This window comes from Odocoileus virginianus, chromosome 29 (assembly GCF_023699985.2).
Source record: "Odocoileus virginianus isolate 20LAN1187 ecotype Illinois chromosome 29, Ovbor_1.2, whole genome shotgun sequence".
NCBI classification, from domain to species: domain Eukaryota; kingdom Metazoa; phylum Chordata; class Mammalia; order Artiodactyla; family Cervidae; genus Odocoileus; species Odocoileus virginianus.
This window is the reverse complement of record NC_069702.1, coordinates 21,153,775-21,176,696: the sequence shown is the minus strand read 5'-3', so window position 1 is coordinate 21,176,696 and position 22,922 is coordinate 21,153,775. Positions and strand designations below refer to the sequence as shown.

Here is a 22,922-nt window from a genome sequence, read left to right as displayed (position 1 = left end):
CATGCATTTAGAACAGGGCTGGCACACGGTAAAGTTTTAATAAATATTACCATACTAAATCAAATATCTATTTTCTAAGCCTTTCCTTGTGCTCAGTTCATTCAGAATAATGAGGAGACATATACAGAACTCTCTAGATGACCCAGAATACTGAGACCTTTGTCTCTTATCAGGTAGAATGTCTTAAGTCACATGGATTTTTTCCTCAGTCTTGAGCTATTTGAATTTTCATGTCTTTTTAGGCATTAGATGATGTTAAAGTGTTGGTGGTTGTTAATTTTAGCACAGATACTAGCTAAAGGTGTAATCCATTGTTGGCACTTGGGACAGTGCCTAGCATGCAGGGTGCACTCAATAACTATTATTATTATTTATGTCATTGTATTATGAGTGTCCAGGGTTTCTTTCTCCTTTCTGTTCTCCTAAATCAAGATTACATTGTATTTAAAAATAATGTCCAAAGTGCCTCTTAAAATGTAGTAATTAGTTAAAAGACAAGTTACTGATATCTTAGAGATTATTGTTTCCATCACTTAAAATCAGACATTCTAATTCTGAGAGGGCCCTTTGAAAGTAAGAAAGCTAACTCAAGGTGAAGTATCTTAACAGATGTTTTCATTAAAAAATTTTTTGCACTTCTGTGGAAAGCTTCAAAATCAGCTCAGTAAGTACTTAGAGAGCAACTACCACAGGCTCAAGTGTTGTACTATGTGTTAATTCCCAAGGATGATTTGTAGAACATTAAAATCCAAAAATGGATTCTGAAAAATTTTGCCAGCTGCCAGGCTGGATTACTTTAAATCCATGTTTTCAAAATGTAAAACTCTGTTCTAAACGAAAAGTCTTTAGTAAAAACCTTTGCTTTCTAAATTTCCACAGATATTTTACCCTTTAAAAGAAGGCAGCTTCCACAGGCCAAGGTCCTTCTGTGCTTACTGAAACTTAAAAGGTTAAAAAAAAAAAAGTTAAAACAAGCGCCTGGGGCCAAAAGAAGTCTTCAAAGGTATTTCTGTTCAGTTAGTTTCCTTTAGGAAATTCATAAATTCTTTCTCATATCCAGATATGAGCAATAACTTAAAAATAGGTGGCCCAGTGGTAAAGAATCCTCCTGCCAATATAGGAGATGTAAGAGACATGGGTTCGATCCCTGGGTCGAGAAGATCCCCTGGAGAAGGGAATGCCACCCCACTCCAGTATTTTTGCCCCGGAAATCCCATGGACAGAGGAGCCTGGCAAAGCTACAGTCCATGGGGTCTTGAAAAAGAGTCGGACTGACTTAGCAACTAAACAACAACAATAATAATTTGAAAATATTATGAATGTTTCCTTTGTTAATGGATTTGTTCACAAGTCCATTTCCAGAAATTTCTGTTTTGAGACACTCTGCAAAAATGGACCTTCAGTCAGCAGAGAACTAACCTTGGTAATTTGGTCCCTCACAGCATTGTTTTAGAAGGAGAGCAGAAGCTCTGATCTGTAGTATTTTGTCTACATATCCTGGGAGGCGTTTCACCCTTTTCAATTTTGGATTACAATTGCCTGTCTTTCAAAGGTACTCATTTTTATCGAAGTCCGAGTCTATTGAAGTCGTCAGGCCTGGACTTGGGGAGAGTAATGTGAGACGGCACTCCTAGGAGTGAGGCGGGAACCTGAAACCGTAACCAGACACGGGGGTGGGATTAACGCCCCAAACTCCGCACCGGTTTCTAACTGATTGGAAGGGAAGAAGTGGGTGGAATCTTCTGACCCTGCCCCCGCGCCTCCGTAGCTAGGGACGCTTCGGCCAAGGCAACCGCGATGGATCAGGACGAAGCGTCGACCACCGTGGACAATATAGTCACGCAGTTCAACACCTACGAAGACTTCCTGGACTCGCAGATCACGACCCTGGACTTGTACTACCTGGAGGTAAGGGCGGCCGCCCAGTAGGGTGGCCACCGCCTTTGCGTTCCCTGGGTCCGCGCCCGATTCTGAGCCCCCGCGTTGTGGGGTGTTCGCCCCCTGGCGGTGAAGCTTGGGGACTGCAGGCGCGGCAGTTTCCCGACCGCGGCTCCAAAGCCACGGCGGTGGAGAGCCGCCGTGTCCGACACTGTCCCTACCCCTCCGGCCCCTTCATTATCTGGGTCTGCGCGGCATCCCGGCCCCTTGTGTCCGTGACGCCGCGCAGACCCGTGCCCGAGCGCACGCGCACCACACGCGCCGCGGGAGCCTCGGTTGTCTGCCCCGCGCCGCCCTCGCCGCCTCCTGGCCGCTCCCCTTCCAAAGTCCCGCCTCTTCGAGCTGGGGGACTGGATTCGGAGACCCGCGGAGACCCTTCCGGGGGCTGCAGCTCAGGTCTGACACCCTGTTTCTCTTTGCCAGTTTGTACCAAAGAACAGAAGGCAGTATCCTTCCCGTTGTTGCTGGTCTTCTACTGGGCATTTGGTTCCCTGAAGTCACATCCAGCTAGTTGGTTCAGAAAGCGCTTTAGTTACGGGTACACGTTACAGCTCCCTGTAACTGCAGGCGTAAGCTGACTCTTGTTTACCGAGTTGATGGAGCACAGCTATTGTTGACAGTTAAAAAAAAAAAAAAGAAAAAGCCTGCAGCACAACAAAATCGGACGTAATTGGGATTGGCTACAGACCTTAAATGTGTTGGGGATGGGTGGGGAGCAGGTGGGGGGCAGGGAGGAGGGCAGAAGGATAAAGTGCTTGGCCTCCTGGAGGAGAATCAGGATGAGCGGGGATGGGGGTGTTGGAATAATGGTCTGCGGGTCCTGAGAAGCAGGATATGGACCCAACTTCCCTGTAGCCCTGATATAGTCCCCAGACCAGGCTGATTAAATGGACGCTGACTTGGAAATTCTGCTGTTTTGGAGCCAGACCCCAGAACCCCAAGTTGCCCCATATTTAGGCCAGAGAGAGCAAGCTCTGCTGTGTGGGTCCACTCGCATCTGAGTCTGAGAAGGATCTGTATCCTGCAGTGAACTCCATAAACGCTTATTCACCACAACAGTAATTCTTTTAGTGGACTGAAATTTTTGGACTTGGAGTCCAAAATGATCGTATTAAAAGTTAGATTTTACTTCAGTGGGGATTCCAAGGTCTGAAAAGTGCTTCTTCAAAACACATTCATGTGCTCCATAGGGACATAATTTTTTTTTAAATACAATATATTTGACATGTACACAATGCTTTCATTTATTTGTTTATCCTTGGCTGCACTGGGTCTTTGTTGCTGCACTCCAACTTCCTCTAGTTGTGGTTCCTGGGCTTCTCCTTGCTGTTCCTGCGCTTCTCATTGCTGTGGCTTTTCTTGTTGTTGGAGCACAGGCTCTAGGTGTGAGGGCTTCAGTGGCTGCTGCACAGGTGCTTGGGAGTTGTGGCTTGCGGTCCCTGGAGCTTCAGTTCAGTTCAGTTGAGTCGCTCAGTCGTGTCTGACTCTTTGTGACCCCATGGACTGCAGCACGCCAGGCTTCCCTGTTCATCACCAACTCCTGGAGCTTGCTCAAACTCATGTCCATGGAGTCGGTGATGCCATCCAACCATCTCAACCTCTGTCATCTCCTTCTCCTCCTGCCTTCAGTCTTTCTCAGCATCACGGTCTTTTCCAGTGAATCAGTTCTTCGCATAAGGTGGCCAAAGTATTGGAGCTTCATTTCAGCATCAGTCCTTCCAATGAATATTCAGGACTGATTTCCTTTAGAATTGACTGGCTTGATCTTGCAGTCCAAGGGACTCTCAAGAGTCTTCTCCAACACCACAGTTCAAACGCATCAATTCTTCAGCACTCAGCTTTCTTTATAGTCCAACTCTCACATCCATACATGACTACTAGAAAAACCATAGCTTTGACTAGATAGACCTTTATTGGCAAAGTAATGTCTCTGCTTTTTAATATGCTGTCTAGGTTGGTCATAGCTTTTCTTCCAAGGAGCGAGTTTCTTTTAATTTCATGGCTGCAGTCACCATCTGCAGTGATTTTGGAGCCTCCCCAAAATAAAGTATCTCACTGTTTTCCTATCTATTTGCCATGAAGTGATGGGACCGGATGCCATGATCTTAGTTTTTTTGAATGTTGAGTTGTAAGCCAACTTTTCCACTCTTCTCTTTCACTTTCATCAAGAGGCTCTTCAGTTCTTCTTCACTTTCTGCCATAAGGGTGGTGTCATCTGCATATCTGAGGTTATTGATATTTTTCCCAGAAGTCTTGATTTCAGCTTGTGCTTCATACATTTTGCATGATGTATTCTGCATATAAGTTTAAGCAGGGTGACAACATACAACCTTGTCATACTCCTTTCCCAGTTTGGAACCAGTCCGTTGTTCAAACTACTGCACTATTGCTTTCATCTCACATGCTAGCAAAGTAATGCTCAAAATTCTCCAAGCCAGGCTTCAGTAGTACATGAATCGTGAACTTCCAGATGTTCAAGCTGGTTTTAGAAAAGGCAGAGAAACCAGAGATCAAATTGCCAGCATCCGTTGGATCATTGAAAAAGCAAGAGAGTTCCAGAAAAACATCTGCTTTATTGACTATGCCAAATCTTTTGACTGTGTGGATCACAACAAACTGTGGAAAATTCTTAAGGAGATGGGAATACCAGACCACCTGACCTGCCTCCCTAGAGCTTTCAGGCTTCGATGGTTGTGGCACATGGCTCAGTAGTTTCAGCTGAAGGACTCTAGAGCACTGGCTCAGTAGTTGTGGCTCATGGGGTTAGTTGCTCTGAGGCATGTGGAATCTTCCCAGTCAGGGATTGAACCTGTGTCCCTTACATTGGTAGGTGGATTCTTACCCATTGTGCCACCAGGGAAGTCCAGGAACATAATTTTAAGGAAGTAGAAACATCTCACTTTAGTCCCATCTTTTCCATGAACAAATTGTGTGACCTTGGGCAGAAAATTTGATCTTTCTGGAATTATGTGTTAAAAAAAGCCAGGTGGTATTTCCAACATATTTTCTGACTTCAAAATCAAGCTTTTAACATTTTATACGGATAATATAAAATTAAAATCATGAAGGTTCAGTTTTATGCCTCGCATGGAAGTCACTGAAATAAATAAGGGGAAGAAAGTAGTGGTGCCAAACAATGTTTGCATCTAAATTTTTGAGTATCTAAATAAACAAGAATGAAATATAGACAATAAATATCCCAATAGGATATAATTATCTTTGTAGCACATGTGCACAGTTGCCAAGCTTAAGCTTAATATTGTTATGAAAGGTTTCGATTTTTTTTAAGGCAGAGTTTTTCATGTGAGTTAGCAATGAAGCTTATTGACGTTGATTAGGAGTGAGAAATTAATACTTTGTGGTATATCAACCATAATTTCAAAGGTCTCCAAAATGGAAAATGATGACTATGTTTGGGGGAATGGTAAAGAAATTTACTTTTAAATTTGATACTAGTTAAGCCATTTGCTGTCAGCCAACTTCTTTCATTGGCCACTTTAGTGCTGACCTAATGGGCACATGGAGGAAGACGGAGGCTACACATGGGCCCAGTTGCATGGGTGCCCTCTTGCAAAGGCTGATGTAGCTGAATATCCAACTCAAATGACAGGCATTTGACCGTCAACAACCAAGTTGAGTACTTACAATATAGCACCATTTCTCAAGGGAACCAGCCAACCACTCGGTGGCAAATTGACCACATTGGGCCCCTTCAACTTTGGAAAGGTCAACAATTCAACCTGATAGGAACAGATACATTTGCTAGTAATGGGTTTGCCTCTTCTGGCTGTAGTCATAAGTCTGCTCCACTATCTAATGGCCTATGGAGTATTTTTTTTTTGTCTTGGAGAAAAGCTTTTAAATATCATGAAACTAAATCAAATGTTTTCCCCTTTCATGATGGAGGTAGTCATGTGTAACTAACCTGCTACCAAGTGGCTGGTTAATCCCTAAGCCTTGGGCTTTTCATTTTCTTTTCCCATAACCTTCAATACACTTAGATGGAACCAATGCCATTATCTTTCTTATTGCCACTAAATTGTCCTCTGGCAGAAAACACTTGGTTACCCAAAGCCCTGGCTTCATTGCAGGTCTGTAAAGTTGATAAATTAAATAATTTGTCCTCTGCACTTTACTTGCTACAGCATAATCTTTTCTACTATAAACAGGGCTTGTAATACTTTTAATAAGATCAGAGAACCAACCTCTGCACTTAACTGACTACAGCATAATCTTTTCTACTATAAACAGGGCTTGTAATACTTTTAATAAGATCAGAGAACCAATTCTAAGTAAACTAGAACCATTCAGAGAATCTGTCCTTTAAATTTCCATTCCTCTGGAATCGTTGCCAGTAGCCAACTGTGACTCATTCAGAGTTCAATAAGAGAAGCAGAACATGGACACACACACACACACGTAGATGTGAATATATGTGTGTCATGTATGTTTACATTTTTATAGATATTTTCCCCTACACCATTATGAGAACTGTTTAAATGGTTGATAAAGGGCTGTTTCTTTAGTGTCTGGAACCTGAAGTCATTAGGACAGACAGCCAGGAAGTAAAGTTACATGAGGCATGGGGGAAACAAGGGGAAATGGACCTGTAAGAATATGCTAGAATTCATAAGGACAAACTGGAACTTGGATCAGGCCCTCACCTCTTCTACACTCCAAACTTTGATCGTATTAGATCTGCAAAAGAAGCTAATATCTTTAGCTACAGAGCTAAACATACTCATGCTCCTGACCCAGGAGTTGGAGGAAGTAAAGGAGAGGATCCCGTAAGAGCGAGAACAATATGGCTGCTCTTCTTCTATCATCCAAATCTACTGCAAATGTCTCTTGTGGTCTAACCTATCCTGTAAGTAACTAAGGAAGGAAAATTATGGAACCAAACTCTAGCTTAGCTTAGCTAAGTTGACAGAATACAGATTCACTGCATCTGCTACGTTTTACTTTTTTACAAGGAGAGTGAATTTAAGTCTGACTTGTATAATTAAAAATTTATAAAAAGAAAAGCATGTAATTTTCTTAAATCATTTATAGGACTTGTGTAACCCTGATATCAATCCAGAAAATGATAGCACAAAATGGAAAGCTAAAGACTAATTTTACTTATTAACTGAGTGAGAAATGAATCTAGGAATATGATAAGAAACAATAGATCAGTTCAGTTCAGTTCAGTCACTCAGTCGTGTCTGACTCTTTGCGACCCCATGAATCGCAGCACGCCAGGCCTCCCTGTCCATCACCAACTCCAGGAGTTTACTCACACTCATGTTCATTGAGTTGGTGATGCCATCCAGCCATCTCATCCTCTGTCATCCCCGTCTCTTCCTGCCCCCAATCCCTCCTAGAATCAGGGTCTTTTCCAATGAGGCAACACTTCACATGAGGTGGCCAAAGTATTGGAGTTTCAGCTTCAGCATCAGTCCTTCCAGTGAACACCCAGGACTGATCTCTTTTAGGATGGACTAGTTGGATCTCATTGCAGTCTAAGGGACTCTCAAGAATCTTCTCCAACACCACAGTTCAAAAGCATCAATTTTTTTTTTTGCATTCAGCTTTCTTCACCATCCAACTCTCACATCCATACATGACCACTGGAAAAACCATAGCCTTGACTAGACAGACCTTTGTTGGCAAAGTAATGTCTCTGCTTTTTAATATGCTGTCTAGGTTGGCCATAACTTTCCTTCCAAGGAGTAAGCATCTTTTAATTTCATGGCTGCAGTCACCATCTGCAATGATTTTGGAGCCCCCCAAAATAAAGTCTGACACTGTTTCCACTGTCTCCCCATCTATTTCCCATGAAGTGATGGGACCAGATGCCATGATCTTAGTTTTCTGAATGTTGAGCTTTAAGCTACCTTTTTCACTCTCCTCTTTCACTTTCATTAAGAGGCTTTTAGTTCCTCTTCACTTTGTGCCATAAGGGTGGTGTCATCTGCATATCTTAGGTTATTGATATTTCTCCCAGCAATCTTGATTCCAGCTTGTGCTTCTTCCAGCCCAGCATTTCTCATGATGTACTCTGCATGTAAGTTAAATAAGCAGGGTGACAATATACAGCCTTGATGTACTCCTTTTCCTATTTGGAACCAGTCTGTTGTTCCATGTCCAGTTCTAACTGTTGCTTCCTGACCTGCCTATAGGTTTCTCAAGAGGCAGGTCAGGTGGTCTTGTATTCCCATCTCTTTCAGAATTTTCCACAGTTTATCCAGAGACTGCTAAATACTACTGTTAAGTAGTATGGTTTATCATAGGAATGCAAGGATGGACTCAGACAGGAAAGATTGCACTTCTCATCAGAAATAATACAAGCCATGGGACAATGCGATAACATTCTCTAAAGTGCTGAAAGGTTAAAAAGTCAACCTGTAACACTAATCCAGCAAAAATCTTTCAAAAATTAAGTGGCATAACTGAAGAAATCAAAGAGAAAACAAAAAGTTCCTGTAAAAAATCAAAGAGAAGACCAGCAATCCAAAATCTAGGTGATGAAAGCAAAAGCAGTTCTAAGAGGGAAGTGTATAATGAAAGAAGCTTTTTAGGAAACAAGAAAAAGCTCAAATAAACAACCTAAACTTGCACCTAAGAAACTAGCAAAAGACAAACAAACAAAAGCTGAACTGAGTAGAAACAAAGAAACCATAAAGACCAGAGCAAAAAATAAGTGAATAGAGACTAGAAAAACAATAGCAAAGATCAATGAAATTAAGTTATTTCTTTGAAAGATAAATAAAATTGATAAACTTCTATCCAGGCTCAAGTAAAAGAGAAGGCCCAAGAGAATAAAATAAAAAATAAAAAAAGAAATGTTATAATTGATACTGCAGAAATACAAATGATTGTTTAAGAGACTACTATGAATAACTGTATGACAATAAGATGGACAACCTTGTAGAAATGGACAAATTCCTAGAAATGTACACTCTCTCAAGACTGAAACAGGAAGAAACAGAAAATATGAACAGACCAATTACCAGTAATGAAATTGAATCAGTAATAAACTAACTCTCAGCAAACAAAGTCTAGGAGCAGGTAGCTTCTCAGGTGAATTCTACCAAACATTTGGAAAAGAGTTAACTCCAATCCCTTTCAACACTTCAAAAAATTAAAGCAGAAGTAATACTTCCAAACTCATTTTGCAAAGCCAACATCACCCAGATACCAAAACTGGACAAAGATATCACACACAAAAGAGAAGATTATAGATCAATATCCTCAAAAATCCTCAACAAAACATTAACAAACTGAATTCAATAATACATTAGAAGGATCATACACCATGGTCAAATGGGATTTATTCTAGAGATACAAGGATGGTTCAATTTTCACTAATCAATCAAAGTGGCTTAATATTCACTAATCAAATTTCATTCAACAATTTATTAATATGTTATTAACAAATTGCTGAATGAAAAGGATATGATCATTTCAATAGTTGTAGTAAAAAGCTTTGACAGTATTCAGTATCCATTTCTGATAAAGACTTTCAACAAAGTTGATATAAAGGAAACAGACCTCAAAATAATAAAGGCTATATATGACAAACCCACAGCTGTCATCATACTTAACAGTAGAAAGTTGAAGGCATTTTATCTAAGGTCAGAATAAGAGAAGGATGCCCACACTTGCCACTTTTGTTCAACATAGTATTGTAAATCCTAGTCATAGCGATTAGAGAAGAAAAAGAAATAAAAAGAATACAAATTGGAGAGGAAGAAGTAAAACCACCACTTTTTGCAGATGACATGATACTATACATAATAAATCCTAAGTGTTAGTCAGTCACTCAGTTATGTCCAACTCTTTGCGACCCCATGGACTGTAGATTTCCAGGCTCGTCTGTGCATGGATTTCTCTAGGCAAGAAAACTGGAATGGGTTGCCATTTCCTTCTTCAGGGGATCTTCCCAACCCTGGGATTGAACCTGGGTCTTCTGCATTGCAGGCAGATTCTTTGCTGTTTGAGCTGCCAAAGAAGCATTGCAGGTGGATTCTTTCTCATCCGAGCCACCAGGGAAGCCCCGATAAATCCTCAGACACCATCAGAAAATTACAAGAACTCATCATAAGATTTAGTAAAGTTACAGTATACAAAATTAATATGCAGAAACCTGTTGCTTTTCCATATGCTAACAGCGACTCAGCTGAAAAGGAAACTGAAAAAAACAATCCTGTTTGTAACTGCATCAAACAGAACAGAATACTTAAAGAGTGCATTTAACTAAGGAGATAGGTTACCTGTACTTGGAAAACCATAAGACACTGATGAAGGAAACTAAAGACAACACAAACAGATGGAAAGATACACAGTGTTCATGGATTGGAGGAATTAATGTTGTTAAAATGACTGTACTACCCAAGACAATCTACAGATTCAATGCAATCCCTGTTAAAATACCAGTGGGATTTTTCATAGAACTAGCACAAATTCTAAAATTTTATGGAAACACAGGAGACCTCAAAAATCCAAAACAATCTTAATATAGAAAGAACTGGATTTAAAATTAAACTGCAAGGCTATGGTAATCAAAATAATATAGTATTGGCACAAAAGCAGACAGATATCAATAGAACAGAAGAGTGAGCCTAGAAATGAACCCAGACTTTAGTGGGCAATTAATATATGACAAAGAAGACAAGAATATACAATGGGAAAAAGACAGCTTATTCAATAAATGCTTTTGGGAAAACTGGACAGCTGTGTGCAAAAAGGTCAAACTGGACTACTTTCTTATACTATGTACAAAAATAAATTCAAAATGGATTAAAGACTTAAATGCAAGACTTGAAACTATGAAACTTATAGAAGAAAGCATAGCCCGTACGTTCTTTTACATTAGTCTGGGAAATATATTTTTGGAAATATCTCCCCAGGCAAGAAAAACAAAAATAGACAAATGGGACTACATCACATTAAAAGGCTTTTGCATAGCAAAAGAAACTATCATCAAAACAAAAAGGCCACTTACTGAATGGGAGATGATATTTGCAGATGATACATTTAAGAAGGGGTTAATACCCAAAATATACAAAGAACTCATACAATTCTATGTCAGAAAGACCCAAACAAAATGATTAAAGAAATGACAGATAATCAGAATATACATTCTTCCACAGAAGATACACGCATGGCCAGCAGATGCATGAAAAGTTGCTCAGTGTCACTAGTCATCAGGGAAATGCAAATCAAAACCACAAGGTAACACCTCACAAATTTCAGAATGGCTGTTATGAAAAAGACAACAAATAACAAATACTGATGAGGTTGTTGAGAAAAGGGAACCCTTATGCACTGTTGAAGAGCATGTAAATTGCTGCAGCCACTGTGGAAAAGAGTATGGAGACTCCTCAAGAATTTAAAACTAGAGCTACTATATGATCCAGCAATTCTACTCCAAAGAAAATGAAAATATTAATTCAAAAAGACATAGGCACCCCTATGTCCATTGCATAATTATACTAGCCAAGATGTGGAAACACCTAAGTTCCATCAACAGAGGAATGAATAAAGATGTGGTTACAATAAAATATTACTCAGCTATAAAAAAGGATGAAATCTTGCCATTTCTGCCAACATGGATGGACCTAGAGGGCATTATTCTAAATGAAATAAATCAGACAGACAAAGACCAATACTCCATGATCTCACTTATATGTAGAGTCTAGAAAATCAAAACAAATGAACAGATATATTTAACAAAGCATAAGTAGAGTCATAGATACAGGGAATAAACAGGTGATTGCCAAAGGGGAATGAGCTGGAGAGAGGAGAGAAATAGGTGAGGGATATTAAGAGGTGCAGACTTCCAGGTGCGCAGAAGTGAGTGAGTTATGGGTGTGAAATGTACAGTGTGGGGAATAGAGTCCATAACTATGTGATATCTTTGTATGGTGAGATATTTGTTAACTAGATATCATGGTTATTATTTGACAAGAATATGAAATCTCTGTGCTGTGTAACTGGAACTAACAGTGTTGTAGGTCAATGTACTTTAAAAACAAACAAAGAAACATACTCTTAGAAAAAGAGATCAGATTTGTGGTTACCAGAGGTTGAGGAGGGTGGAGGGAGGGGGAATTAAATTAAGGCAGTGCAAAGGTACAGACTTGCAATTATAAGATGAATGAGTACTAGGGATATAATGTACAACATGACAAATATAATTAACGCTGCTTTATGTCATAGCTCAGTTGGTAAAGAATCTGCCTGCAGTGCAGGAGATCCCAGTTTGATTCCTGGGTCGGGAAGATCCGCTGGAGATGGGATAGGCTACCCACTCCAGTATTCTTGGGTTTCTGTGGTGGCTCAGCTGGTAAAGAATCCACCTGCAGTGCGGGAGACTTGGGTTCGATCCCTGGGTTGGGAAGATCCCCTGGAGAAGGGAAAGGCTACCCACTCCAGTATTCTGGCTTAGAGAATTCCATGGACTTACTACTTTCCAGTAGTCACGTATGGATGTGAGAGTTGGACTATAAAGAAAGCTGAGCGCTGAAGAATTGATGCTTTTGAACTGTGGTGTTGGAGAAGACTCTTGAGAGTCCTTTGGACTGCAAGGAGATCCAACCAGTCCATCCTAAAGGAGATCAGTCCTGGGTGTTCATTGGAAGGACTAATGCTGAAGCTGAAACTCCAATACTTTGGCCACCTGATGTGAAGAACTGACTCATTTAAAAAGACCCTGATGCTGGGAAAGATTGAGGGCAGGAGGAGAAGGGGATGACAGAGGATGAGATGGTTGGATGGCATCACCGACTCAATGGACATGGGTTTGCTTGGACTCCAGGAGTTGGTGATGGACAGGGAGACCTGGCGTGCTGTGGTTCATGGGGTTGCAAAGAGTTGGACACGATTGAATGACTGAACTGAACTGAACTGAATACAGTCCATGGGGTCGCAGAGTTGGACAGGACTGAGTGACTTTCACTTCACTCACTTATATCATATATGAAAGTTGTTGAGAGTACATCCTAAGAGATCTCATCCCAAGGGAAAAAATATATATATATTTCTTTTTCTTTGATTTGGTATCTGTATGAGATAGATGTGAACTAAACTTATTGCAGTAATCATTTCATGGTGTATATAAATCAAATCATTATACTATACACCTTGAACTTATATAGTGCTGTATGTCAATTATATCTCAATAAAATTTGAAGAAAAAATTAAGGTGAAATAAATATTTTCTTTAGTGAAAAAAAAAAAGCCAAGATAACTTGTTGTTAGCAGGACTGTTAAAAAAAATATTTATTTTATTTATTTGGCTGTGCCAGGTCTTAACTGCGACACAAGGGCACGTGAACTCAACAAGTTGTGGCATGTGAGCACCTAAGTTGCAGCATGTGGGATCTAGTTCCCTGACCAGGGATCGAACCTGGGCTCCCTGCAGTGGGAGCATGGTGTCTCAGCCACTGGACCACTAGGGAAGTCCCTTAGCAGACCTTTCCTACAAGAATTGTTAAAGTTTTTGAGGTAGAAGAAAAGTCGTGTTTCTGTAAGAAACTTGGATCTACACAAAATAATGAAAATCACCAGAAATGCAAATGAATGAATGAATATGTGAGTGAATAAAACTATTTTATTTCTGTTTCTTTAAAGATAAGTTATTTAAGGATGATTAACCATTTAAAGTAGAGAGATGATTTGTGACTCCACCAGTTAGAACATGGTTATGGTTAAGTGGGGAAACAACTTCAACTTTCTACTTGATCTTGTCATTTGTTACAATACAAAGAAGGCTGAGCACCAAAGAATTGATGCCTTCAAACTGTGGTGCTGGAGAAGACTCTTGAGAGTCCCTTGGACTGCAAGGAGATCAAACCAGTCAATCCTAAAGGAAATCAACACTGAATATTTATTGGAAGGACTGATGCTGAAGCTGAAGCTCCAGTACTCTGGCCACCTTATGCGAAGAGCTGGCTCATTGGAAAAGACCCTGATGCTCAGCAAGATTTAATGCAGGAGGAGAAGGGGATGACCAAGAAGATGGTTGGATGGCATCACTGACTCAATGGACATGAGTTTGAGTAAGCTCCAGGAGATAGTGAAGGACAGAGAAGCCTGGCATGCTGCAGTCCATGGGGATCATAAAGAGTCAGACATGATTTAGTGACTGAACAACATAGTGTCAATGAACACAGAACTATCCAAATGATTCAGTGTGACTCTGGTAGGGTACACAACAATACATAATTCACTCCATATGCAAAATTAATACTGTAGTTGGGTTGGGTTTAATTCAATCACTGATGAGTTATATGTGATGAACTATGGCTCCTTATACCTGGCTGGTCAGTTCCATAGCAGGCTGTGGTATAGAGCAGAAAGAGGTGTAGGAAAAAGAACAAGAAGAACTAGTCAATACAGCAATTTTTTAATGGTCTTTATTATATAAAATGCTCTGTTGACCACAAGCAACTTATGTTCTGCTGCTAGAAGAACCCCACAGTCTCACAGAGCTCAGCTAAGAATTCTTCCCTTGAGCTCACTTTTAGTAATGTATTTAAGAAAATTTATACTCAAGTCATCTCATTTTTTGTAAATCAAACTCAAAATCTGCATCCCTTTTCTATTAAGTGTTCACTCCACTAGGTGGAGGCATTTGCTCAGTTTTGTGGTTCAGAGGACAGTAGCCTGGGATAGAGTATAGTGAGCAGGGGAACAAGTCAAGAAAGAACGAACCCTGGCAAGCCCTGATGCTTTGCATTGTCTTCTCTTGGCAAATGTACCCATATTGCTACACAGGTTTCAGTATTTGCTTTTAGTGTTTAGCAAAGTAAAGTAGTCAGGTTTTCCACGTTGATAGTATCTGGATTTTTTATTTTGTTTGAGTAATTTGAACTTTAGCCACTGCAGGTTGAATAGATTATTAACCATGAATTAAGTTTTCTCATTTTAATTCTGCTAGACAGGAAGTGAAGAAGAACTAAAGAGCCTCTTGATGAAAGTGAAAGAGAAGAGTGAAAAAGTTGGCTTAAAGCTCAACATTCAGAAAACTAAGATCATGGCATCTGGTCTCATCACTTCATGGGAAATAGATGGGGAAACAGTGGAAACAGTGGCTGACTTTATTTTTTTGGGCTCCAAAATCACTGCAGATGGTGATTGCAGCCATGAAATTAAAAGACGCTTACTCCTTGGAAGGAAAGTTATGACCAACCTAGACAGCATATTAAAAAGCAGAGACATTACTTTGTCAACAAAGGTCTGTCTAGTCAAGGCTATGGTTTTTCCGGTGGTCATGTATGGATGTGAGAGTTGGACTATAAAGAAAGCTGAGTGCCGAAAAATTGATGCTTTTGAACTGTGGTGTTGGAGAAGACTCTTGAGAGTCCCTTGGACTCCTACCAGTCCATCCTAAAGGAGATCAGTCCTGGGTGTTCATTGGAAGGACTGATGCTGAAGCTGAAACTCCAGTACTTTGGCCACCTGATGTGAAGGGCTGACTCATTTGAAAAGACCCTGATGCTGGGAAGGATTGAGGGCAGAAGGAGAAGGGCAAAACTAAGGATGAGATGGTTGGATGGCATCACCAACTTAATGGACATGGATTTGGGTGAATTCCGGGAGTTGATGATGGACAGGGAGGCCTGGAGTGCTGCGGTTCATGGGATCACAAAGAGTTAGACACGACTGAGCAACTGAACTGAACTAAACTGAGACAGTTCTTGCATTCAGCAGTGATGTATTAAGTGAGGGTCTGTAACAATAAAATAAATGCTATTTTCACAATATTACAGAAATTTTCTGCTTAATTAAGATGGTAATATAGGGGATAATGTAAAATGTTAACATACATATTGTTATGTCATACGGGTTTCCTAGGTGGCGCTAGTGGTGAAGAACCCTCCTGTTAGTACAGGAGATGTAAGGGACATGGGTTTGGTCCCTGGCTCCAGAAGATCCCCTAGAGGAGGGCATGACAACCCACTCCAGTGTTCTTGCTGGGAAAATTCCATGGACAGAGGAGCCTGGTGGGCTAGTGTTAATAGGGTCACACAGAGTCAGACACAACTGAAGTGACTTAGTGTGCATGCACACGCAAGTAATACGTAAGCCTTTATATTAGTAACTTCAAGTAAAATATTACCTCTTCAATGGGGAGATGCTGCTTTTTTTTGAATATGCTATGCAAGTAACAGAAATATGTGTGACAATTTTTAAAGTAACCTGATGCAGAGAGCTGACTCATTTGAAAAGACCCTGATGCTGGAAAAGGTTGAGGGCCAGAGGAGAAGGGGATGACGGAGGATGAGATGGTTGGATGCCATCACCGACACAATGGACATGGGTTTGGGTGGACTCCGGGAGTTGGTGATGGACAGGGAGGCCTGGCGTGCTGTGGTTCATGGGGTCTCAAAGAGTTGGACGCGACTGAGCGACTGAACTGAACTGAACTGAAATATAAAAGGTCCAGAGAATTGTAGGGAAATATTTTTTTTTTCAGCTTGAAGCTTTTTGTGGTCATCTTGGGTTTCTACTTCTATGTTTTTATTGGTACCGACATTATATGGAAACAATATCCTTCTACTCAAACAGGAAATTCATCTGCTCTTTGCTTTGTATTTGAAGTTGTAATGCCCTGTGTCATCAGTTAATTGACTTCAAGGAAGTACTTGAAGTACTTCAATACTTCTCTGAAGTATTGAACTTTCTGAAAGCAACCCAGTTTTCTCTTTTGTGCAATTACTTTTTATAAAGTCTTTCTTGTATAAATACTATTGTCTCTTAGTTTTATTGTTTTAAGGATACTTTATTAATTATCTACAGCTCTTCTCATAAATTGATTAAAAACATAACAGACTTTTGTCTTCCAATCCCTTAGAGAAAATTTAGTGTGTGACGTTATTATTATTTTTTTCCCATCCTACATCTTTGGGAAAGGGATGACAAATCAGATGTTTATAAAATTATTGTTGGAAAGAATTCTAACTTTTCATGTCTAACATATCTTGTCTCATATTTAAATAACACATTTGCTTTTTCATTTGAAACAGTTATTCAGTATACATTGATAAAATGTCTCATTCATCCACAAACCTAACAATCGATCTTTTCAGGATGAAGGTCTGGCCCGCCAGTTGGTGGAGCTAGGCTACCGAGGTACTGGAGAGGTGGTGAGAAGAGAAGATTTTGAAGCAAGGAAGGCAGCTATAGAGATTGCAAGGTTGGCTGAAAGAACTCAGAAAAAGTAAGTGTCCGTGTTCCAAACTGATTTTATATTACATTTTGCAGAGTCTGAAAATCCCGTTTTGTTGGCATTGTGGTAATTTAGAAGCACTAGTTGGAACCGGTAGAACTCGGAATATTCTAAGCATGTGTCGTGCAGATTAGGGATTGGAGGAAGTGTTGTATGGTTGCAAGAAAGCCACAAACAACTGTGAGCTACTAATTTAAAAAATATCGATACTGAAATATGGTCACCATACCAATAAAGTCCTATTATAACACAGTTCTATATTATTGGCTTTACACAAAAACTACGAGTGATTTTTGCCTTTGTACTTTTGAGGCCTGTAAATCTTTGGCTTCATTTACATTCTCATGTTTTTATAAACACTGATTCACTGGATTCTATTAACAATCACTGACTTTTGTTAATGTGAGTCATACCTGGTTATATGAAATGTGAATTTAATAAAATACATTAAATGTATTAGGAAAGAGATGTACATCTAAAGTGAATAAACAAGTAGACAATTTGAAAAAGACTTGACAAGTAATTATCTATTTTCTTTTTAAAAGTTAATGCTAAAGTGGTAAATGTTGGAGAAGATAATTACTTAGAAATTGGTATATTATTCTTGCTGTTGTTGTTTAGTCATTAACTCATGCCTGACTCTTTCTGATCCCATAGACATAGCCTGCCAGGCTCTCCTGTCCATAGGATTTCCCTACCTATGGTTGATTCTTGTTGATGTTTGACAGGAAACAACAAAATTTGGTAAAGCAATTATCCTTCAGTTAAAAAACAAATAAATTAAAGAAAAGAATACTTTATCTTCCTGACCCAGGGATTGAACCCACATATCTTGCATTGGCGGGCAAAGTTTTTACCACTGAGCCACCAGGGAAGCCCACATTATTCTTAGGTGACATGTAAAAGAATACTCAGTAATTACAAGTAGAAGTCTCCCATGGATTTGCTATAAAAATAACATTTGGTAGTGGACTGTGAGTCTGTCCTGGAAATGTGCAATTTTAATGAATCTTTCCATTAAAGTAGTGGTTCTCGTACTTCAGGACCATAGAATATTGGAATTTAATATGCTGACATTCAGTTATATATTAGTCTTCTATTGCTGTCATAACACATTGCTACAAACTGAGTGGTTGAACACTACACAAATGTATTTATTTACTGTCCTGTAGGTCAGAAATCAGAGTACAGTGGCTTGGCTGGATTCTCTGCTCTCTGTATCCCAAAGTTGAAATCCCGGTGTTGACTAGACTGAGTTCTTTTCTGGAGATTCTGAGAATGAATCTGCTTCCACACTCATTTGGGGCTTCTGTGAAGGCTCAGTTGGTAAAGAATCCGCCTGCAGTGCAGGAGACCCCTGTTTAATTCCTGGGTCAGGAAGATCTGCTGGAGAAGGGATAGGCTGCCCACTCCAGCATTCTTGGGCTTCCCCTGTGGCTTAGCTGGTAAAGAATCACCTGCAATGCGGGAGACCTGGGTTCGATCCCTGGGTTGGGAAGATCCTCTGGAGAAGGGAATGGCTACCCACATACGGGATGGGCCCCATATGTTTCCTTTTGCCCCATGTGGGAGTTATCTTGTTCCCTTCTCTACCCAGGTTCATTGTAGTGTTATTGGCAGTAGGGCCAGCAGAGTCTGGACACCAAACATGTCCTGTACCTATTTTGCTGAGGTTCACTTTGAAAATATGCATGAACATCTGCCTGCCCGCCAACTGGTACCAACTTGAAAACATGTGATTCTACTATGAGATTATCTTAGCTTCTCTAATGTTCAGGTGAGCAGCCCCATGCAGGTCACAATCCTACTCTCCAGCAATCATAGACCACCCATTTCAAGAATTGCTGGCACCTAAGAGTATGTCGTTTTCTTAGAATAGATAAAAGAGGCTGGTTAAAGATATTGGGAGAGAGTATTTTGCTGGAAGAAAGCACAAGTTTAAAACAAATTCCTTAGTTGTTCACTTCACAAATACTCATAGATAACCATGCTGCCCTAGGTGTTATACTAGGTGCGGGGGCTATTATAGAAGACTTGTTAGTCCTCTGCCCTCCAGAAAATTGAGGGCTGGATAAAGAAAAGACAGTGATGTTGCTGGTGGGGATATACAATGGTAAATAGTTTGGTGGTTCTTCAAATTGTTACCATATGACCCAGTAATCCCACTCCTAAGTGTATATCCAAGGGAATTGAATACTTAGGTCCACTTAAAAACTTATACACCAGTGTTCATAGCAGCATTATTCACAGCAGCCAGAAAGAGGCAGAAATTCCGGGACTTCTCTGGTGGTTTAGTGGTTAAAGCTCTGAGCTTTCACTGCAGGGGGTATGGGTTCAATCCCTGGCCAGGGAAGTAAGATCCCATATGCTGCATGGCATGGACAAAAGAGGGAAAAAAGGAAAAAAAGGGAAGCAATCCAAATGTCCATCAACTGATGAATGGATAAAAAATTGTGGTATACATAGATAACAATGGACTATTATTCAGTCATAAAAAGTAGTGAAATATTCTTCTCTGCTATGACACGGATAAACTTTGAAAATATTAGATTTAGCAAAGGAGGCAGGTAAAAAGTTTATAAATTATATAGTCCCGTTTATATAAAGTGTCCACAATTGGTAGATCCATAAGGACAAAAGTAGATTTGTGGTTGTCTTTGTCAAGGGCTGGAAGGAAGAGTGAAAGAAGAATGATTGCCAGTGGGTATGGGCTGTCTTTCTGGGGTGATAGAATGTTCTGGAATTAGATATTGGTGATGACTGTACAGCTTTGTAACTGTACTAAGAACCATTGAATTGTGTACCTTGGAAGTTTGAATACTATGGTTTGTGAATTATATCTCAATTTAGGAAGGCAGTTACAACAGAAGATAACATAGGCTATCATAAGTCTCACAGCAACACCCTGAAGTAGTACTAAGTCAAGCTTTGAATGTGAACAGGGAAGGCTCTTCTTAAGGCATGTCAGCTAATTTACTTTTAAAGGGCAAGTCGGAGTCAGTGAGGAAGACAAGGGTGTGAAGGTGGACACACATTCACTTTGCCCCAACTCATGATGAACTTGCCTTCTTCACAAATCCTCCTCTCTACTTCTTTGTCTTAATTTGTGCCTAGTCCCTTGCCAAGACGTCCCCCCAGCCCCAGTTGTACCAGCTAGAGGTCACTCATTTCCACGTTTACTGGATTTGTGGTGGGGACAGTGGTGGTGGTGGGTGGGCTCTGCTTTTTCCTAGCTCCCTCAGCCTTTGTTTCAAAGCCCTCTCTGCTTCATTATCACATAAACGTCTTCTCTCATCCCCCATCCACTGAGATGCATGCCAGCTGGGTAGCTGCAAGGCAGAGACTTTTTGTAAAGGTTGAAAAGAAAGGATGGGATTAGTTTAGCTGGTGTTTACTGAGGTAGCTCCCCTCATAAATCCTGGAGAATTTCTAGCTGTAGTGAGAAGATCAGTTGATTTCCATGGGTGATAGAGAGAAAGATGTTGACTATTTGCACACATGTTGAATATTGGATTATTGAGGTCTAGTTAGTAGTTATATCTGAGTAGTTATATCTCAGCTTGAACACTGTCCTGGATGAGGTTGTAAGATCATCAGCCTCTTAGCTTTGGGCCAGTTTATGTTTTTAGGACATGAATTAGCTCTTCTGTAAGCTGCTTCTGAGATAATGGCCTAATTTTTACTGAAATGCAGAATCTGAAACACAGAGGGCATAAGTAGTAGCCCTGGAGGAACTGAGAATTGTACTACTTGGCTGTTGCCATCTTCTTGAGAGACTTTGTGATGGGCCTTTGGGAATTCCTATAAAGGGAGCTTGACAGGCATCTCAGATGCCGAATATATAGGGATCCCTGTGACCTTTCCTGCTGAAATAAAGAGGATATCTGTGGTGATTTGGGCTTCCCAGGTGGCTCAGTGGTGAAGAATTCACCTGTCAATGCAGAAGATGCAGGAGCCTGGGTTCGATCCCTGGGTTGGGAAGATCCCTAGAGGAGGAAATGGCAACCCACTCCAGTATTCTTGCCTGGGAAATCCCATGGCTAGAGAAGACTGGTGGGCTACAGTCCGTGGGGTTGCAAAGAGTTGGACGTGACTGAGCACGCATGTATGCATAGTGATTTTGGAGAAGGCCCTATATTCTTTTATCCTCAAATACATCGGGGACTAAATTTAAAAAGTTGGACTAAGTCCCCAACCTTTCTTATTCCAACCAATCGTCAGCTTATCTTCTGTCTGCTATTTCTGAGTGGAGTATTCTTCCTTAATTTGTTTTTAAAAATAGGAGTTGGAGGTATCTAATAATTGATAGCATACTTTTTCTGCAGATGAAGTTAGATACAAGGTCAAAATTTATTTTATGATTCACTTTATGATCAAAAGGGAATACCATATGCTAGTGAATTAAATGTATTTCTGTAAGTTCAATGTTTCCTGCTAGTTAACATCTGATTTCTATAAAATGGTTTCACCTTTTCACTCTGTTTCAAGTAGTTTATGCTTTTAAAGTCATTCTTGTACATTTAATAGCTCTCAAACAAGAAATCTTGAGTTGTGGCTTGTCTGACATTAGCTTCTCTAGGAAGCAGACAGTGGGGGTCAGAAGAGAGAAGGTTTTCTGGGGAAGTAACACCTGTGAAAGGGAAAGTGAGGAGGCAGGACTGAGCAGGGTCGGAATCTTCTTCTTCTTCTTCTTTTTCTTTTTTTTAATATTTATGTATTTACTTGGCTGTGCTGGGTCTTCATCGCCACATGTGGGATCTTCAGTCCTGGTTGCGGCACTCAGGATGTTTTTAGTTGTGCCATACAAACTAGTTAACTAGTTGCAACATTCAGGATTGAGTTCCCCAACCAGGCATCAAACCAGGGCCTCTGGCACTGGGAGCTCAGAGCCCCAGCCACTGGACCACCCGGGAAGACCCAGGGTCAGACTCTTCTTTTTTTTTTTTTTTTGCCAGTAAACAACTTAGTCTTTTTTTTTGCCCAAGGCCAGCTGTTGCAGGCATTGAGGCCCCAAGACTTCCAGACGGGATGGTGGATGGGGGTGAGCCATTCTGCCTCCCAGGTGCTGCCTGCCCCATCCTGCTTCCTGCAGGAGATGGGAGAGTAGATAAAGTGTACCCTTGCACCATCAAGTATCTCCTCAATTTTGTGTGTGTGTCAGTCGCTCAGTCGTGTCTGTCTCCATGACCTCATGGACTATAGCCCACCAGGTTCCTCTGTCCAAGGGATTCTCCAGGCAAGAGGACTGGAGGGTCAGACTCTTGATACCAAAGTTGCAAAGACTCTCCCAGCACCTCAGAAAGCTCCAGAGGAAAGGCTGTTTGTTAAAGTTTGGGTGAAACATTCAGGTCCGTAGTACCTTTTTTGCGTCTAGTCATTGCTTCAGGGTTGCCTTCCAAATGTGATCTCAGCTTGAAACTGAGACAGACCCCAGAAGGGTTAACAGCTGGAGGCTGTCCTTTCAGCATCTTCCCACAGCCAGGCAGTGAGGCCTTTTTCCAAGGGTATCTGAGTGCTGTGTCCCCATGCCTGCTACGGTTCACCCCATGTGACGTATGGATCCATTTTATACTTGCAGGGAGCAGCTCTTCCACAGCACCAAGGGCCTTTCTCCCAGAAAGGTCATTCACAAGAGGAGAGTTAGTGGGATGAGCTACAGTCCCCATTACTGCTGTTGGTTTGGGGGCCAGAGGTGGTCCTCATCATCTCCTTCTTCTGCTGTTCATCCTGTATCCTCTGTCTTCAGCTGTCACCTCTGTTAGTCTCA

The 22,922-nt window shown here is 40.7% G+C and overlaps 1 protein-coding gene across 3 annotated transcripts in view; it reads left to right on the top strand.

Annotated features, from left to right (window-relative positions):
* The first annotated feature begins 573 nt into the window (after positions 1-573).
* Positions 574-22,922, top strand: part of CFAP299 (cilia and flagella associated protein 299) — a 650,002-nt gene continuing 627,653 nt past the window's right edge. For 2 of the 3 annotated variants that reach the window (XM_020904320.2, XM_020904319.2), the window contains exons 1-3: positions 574-664; positions 1,769-1,908; positions 17,016-17,146. In XM_020904320.2, coding sequence (XP_020759979.2) covers positions 610-664; positions 1,769-1,908; positions 17,016-17,146 — 326 coding nt within the window. In that variant the 5' untranslated portion in view covers positions 574-609. Of the gene's footprint in view, positions 665-1,531; positions 1,909-17,015; positions 17,147-22,922 lie in introns of those variants that run through there. The other variant, XM_020904323.2, reaches the window with a different exon arrangement.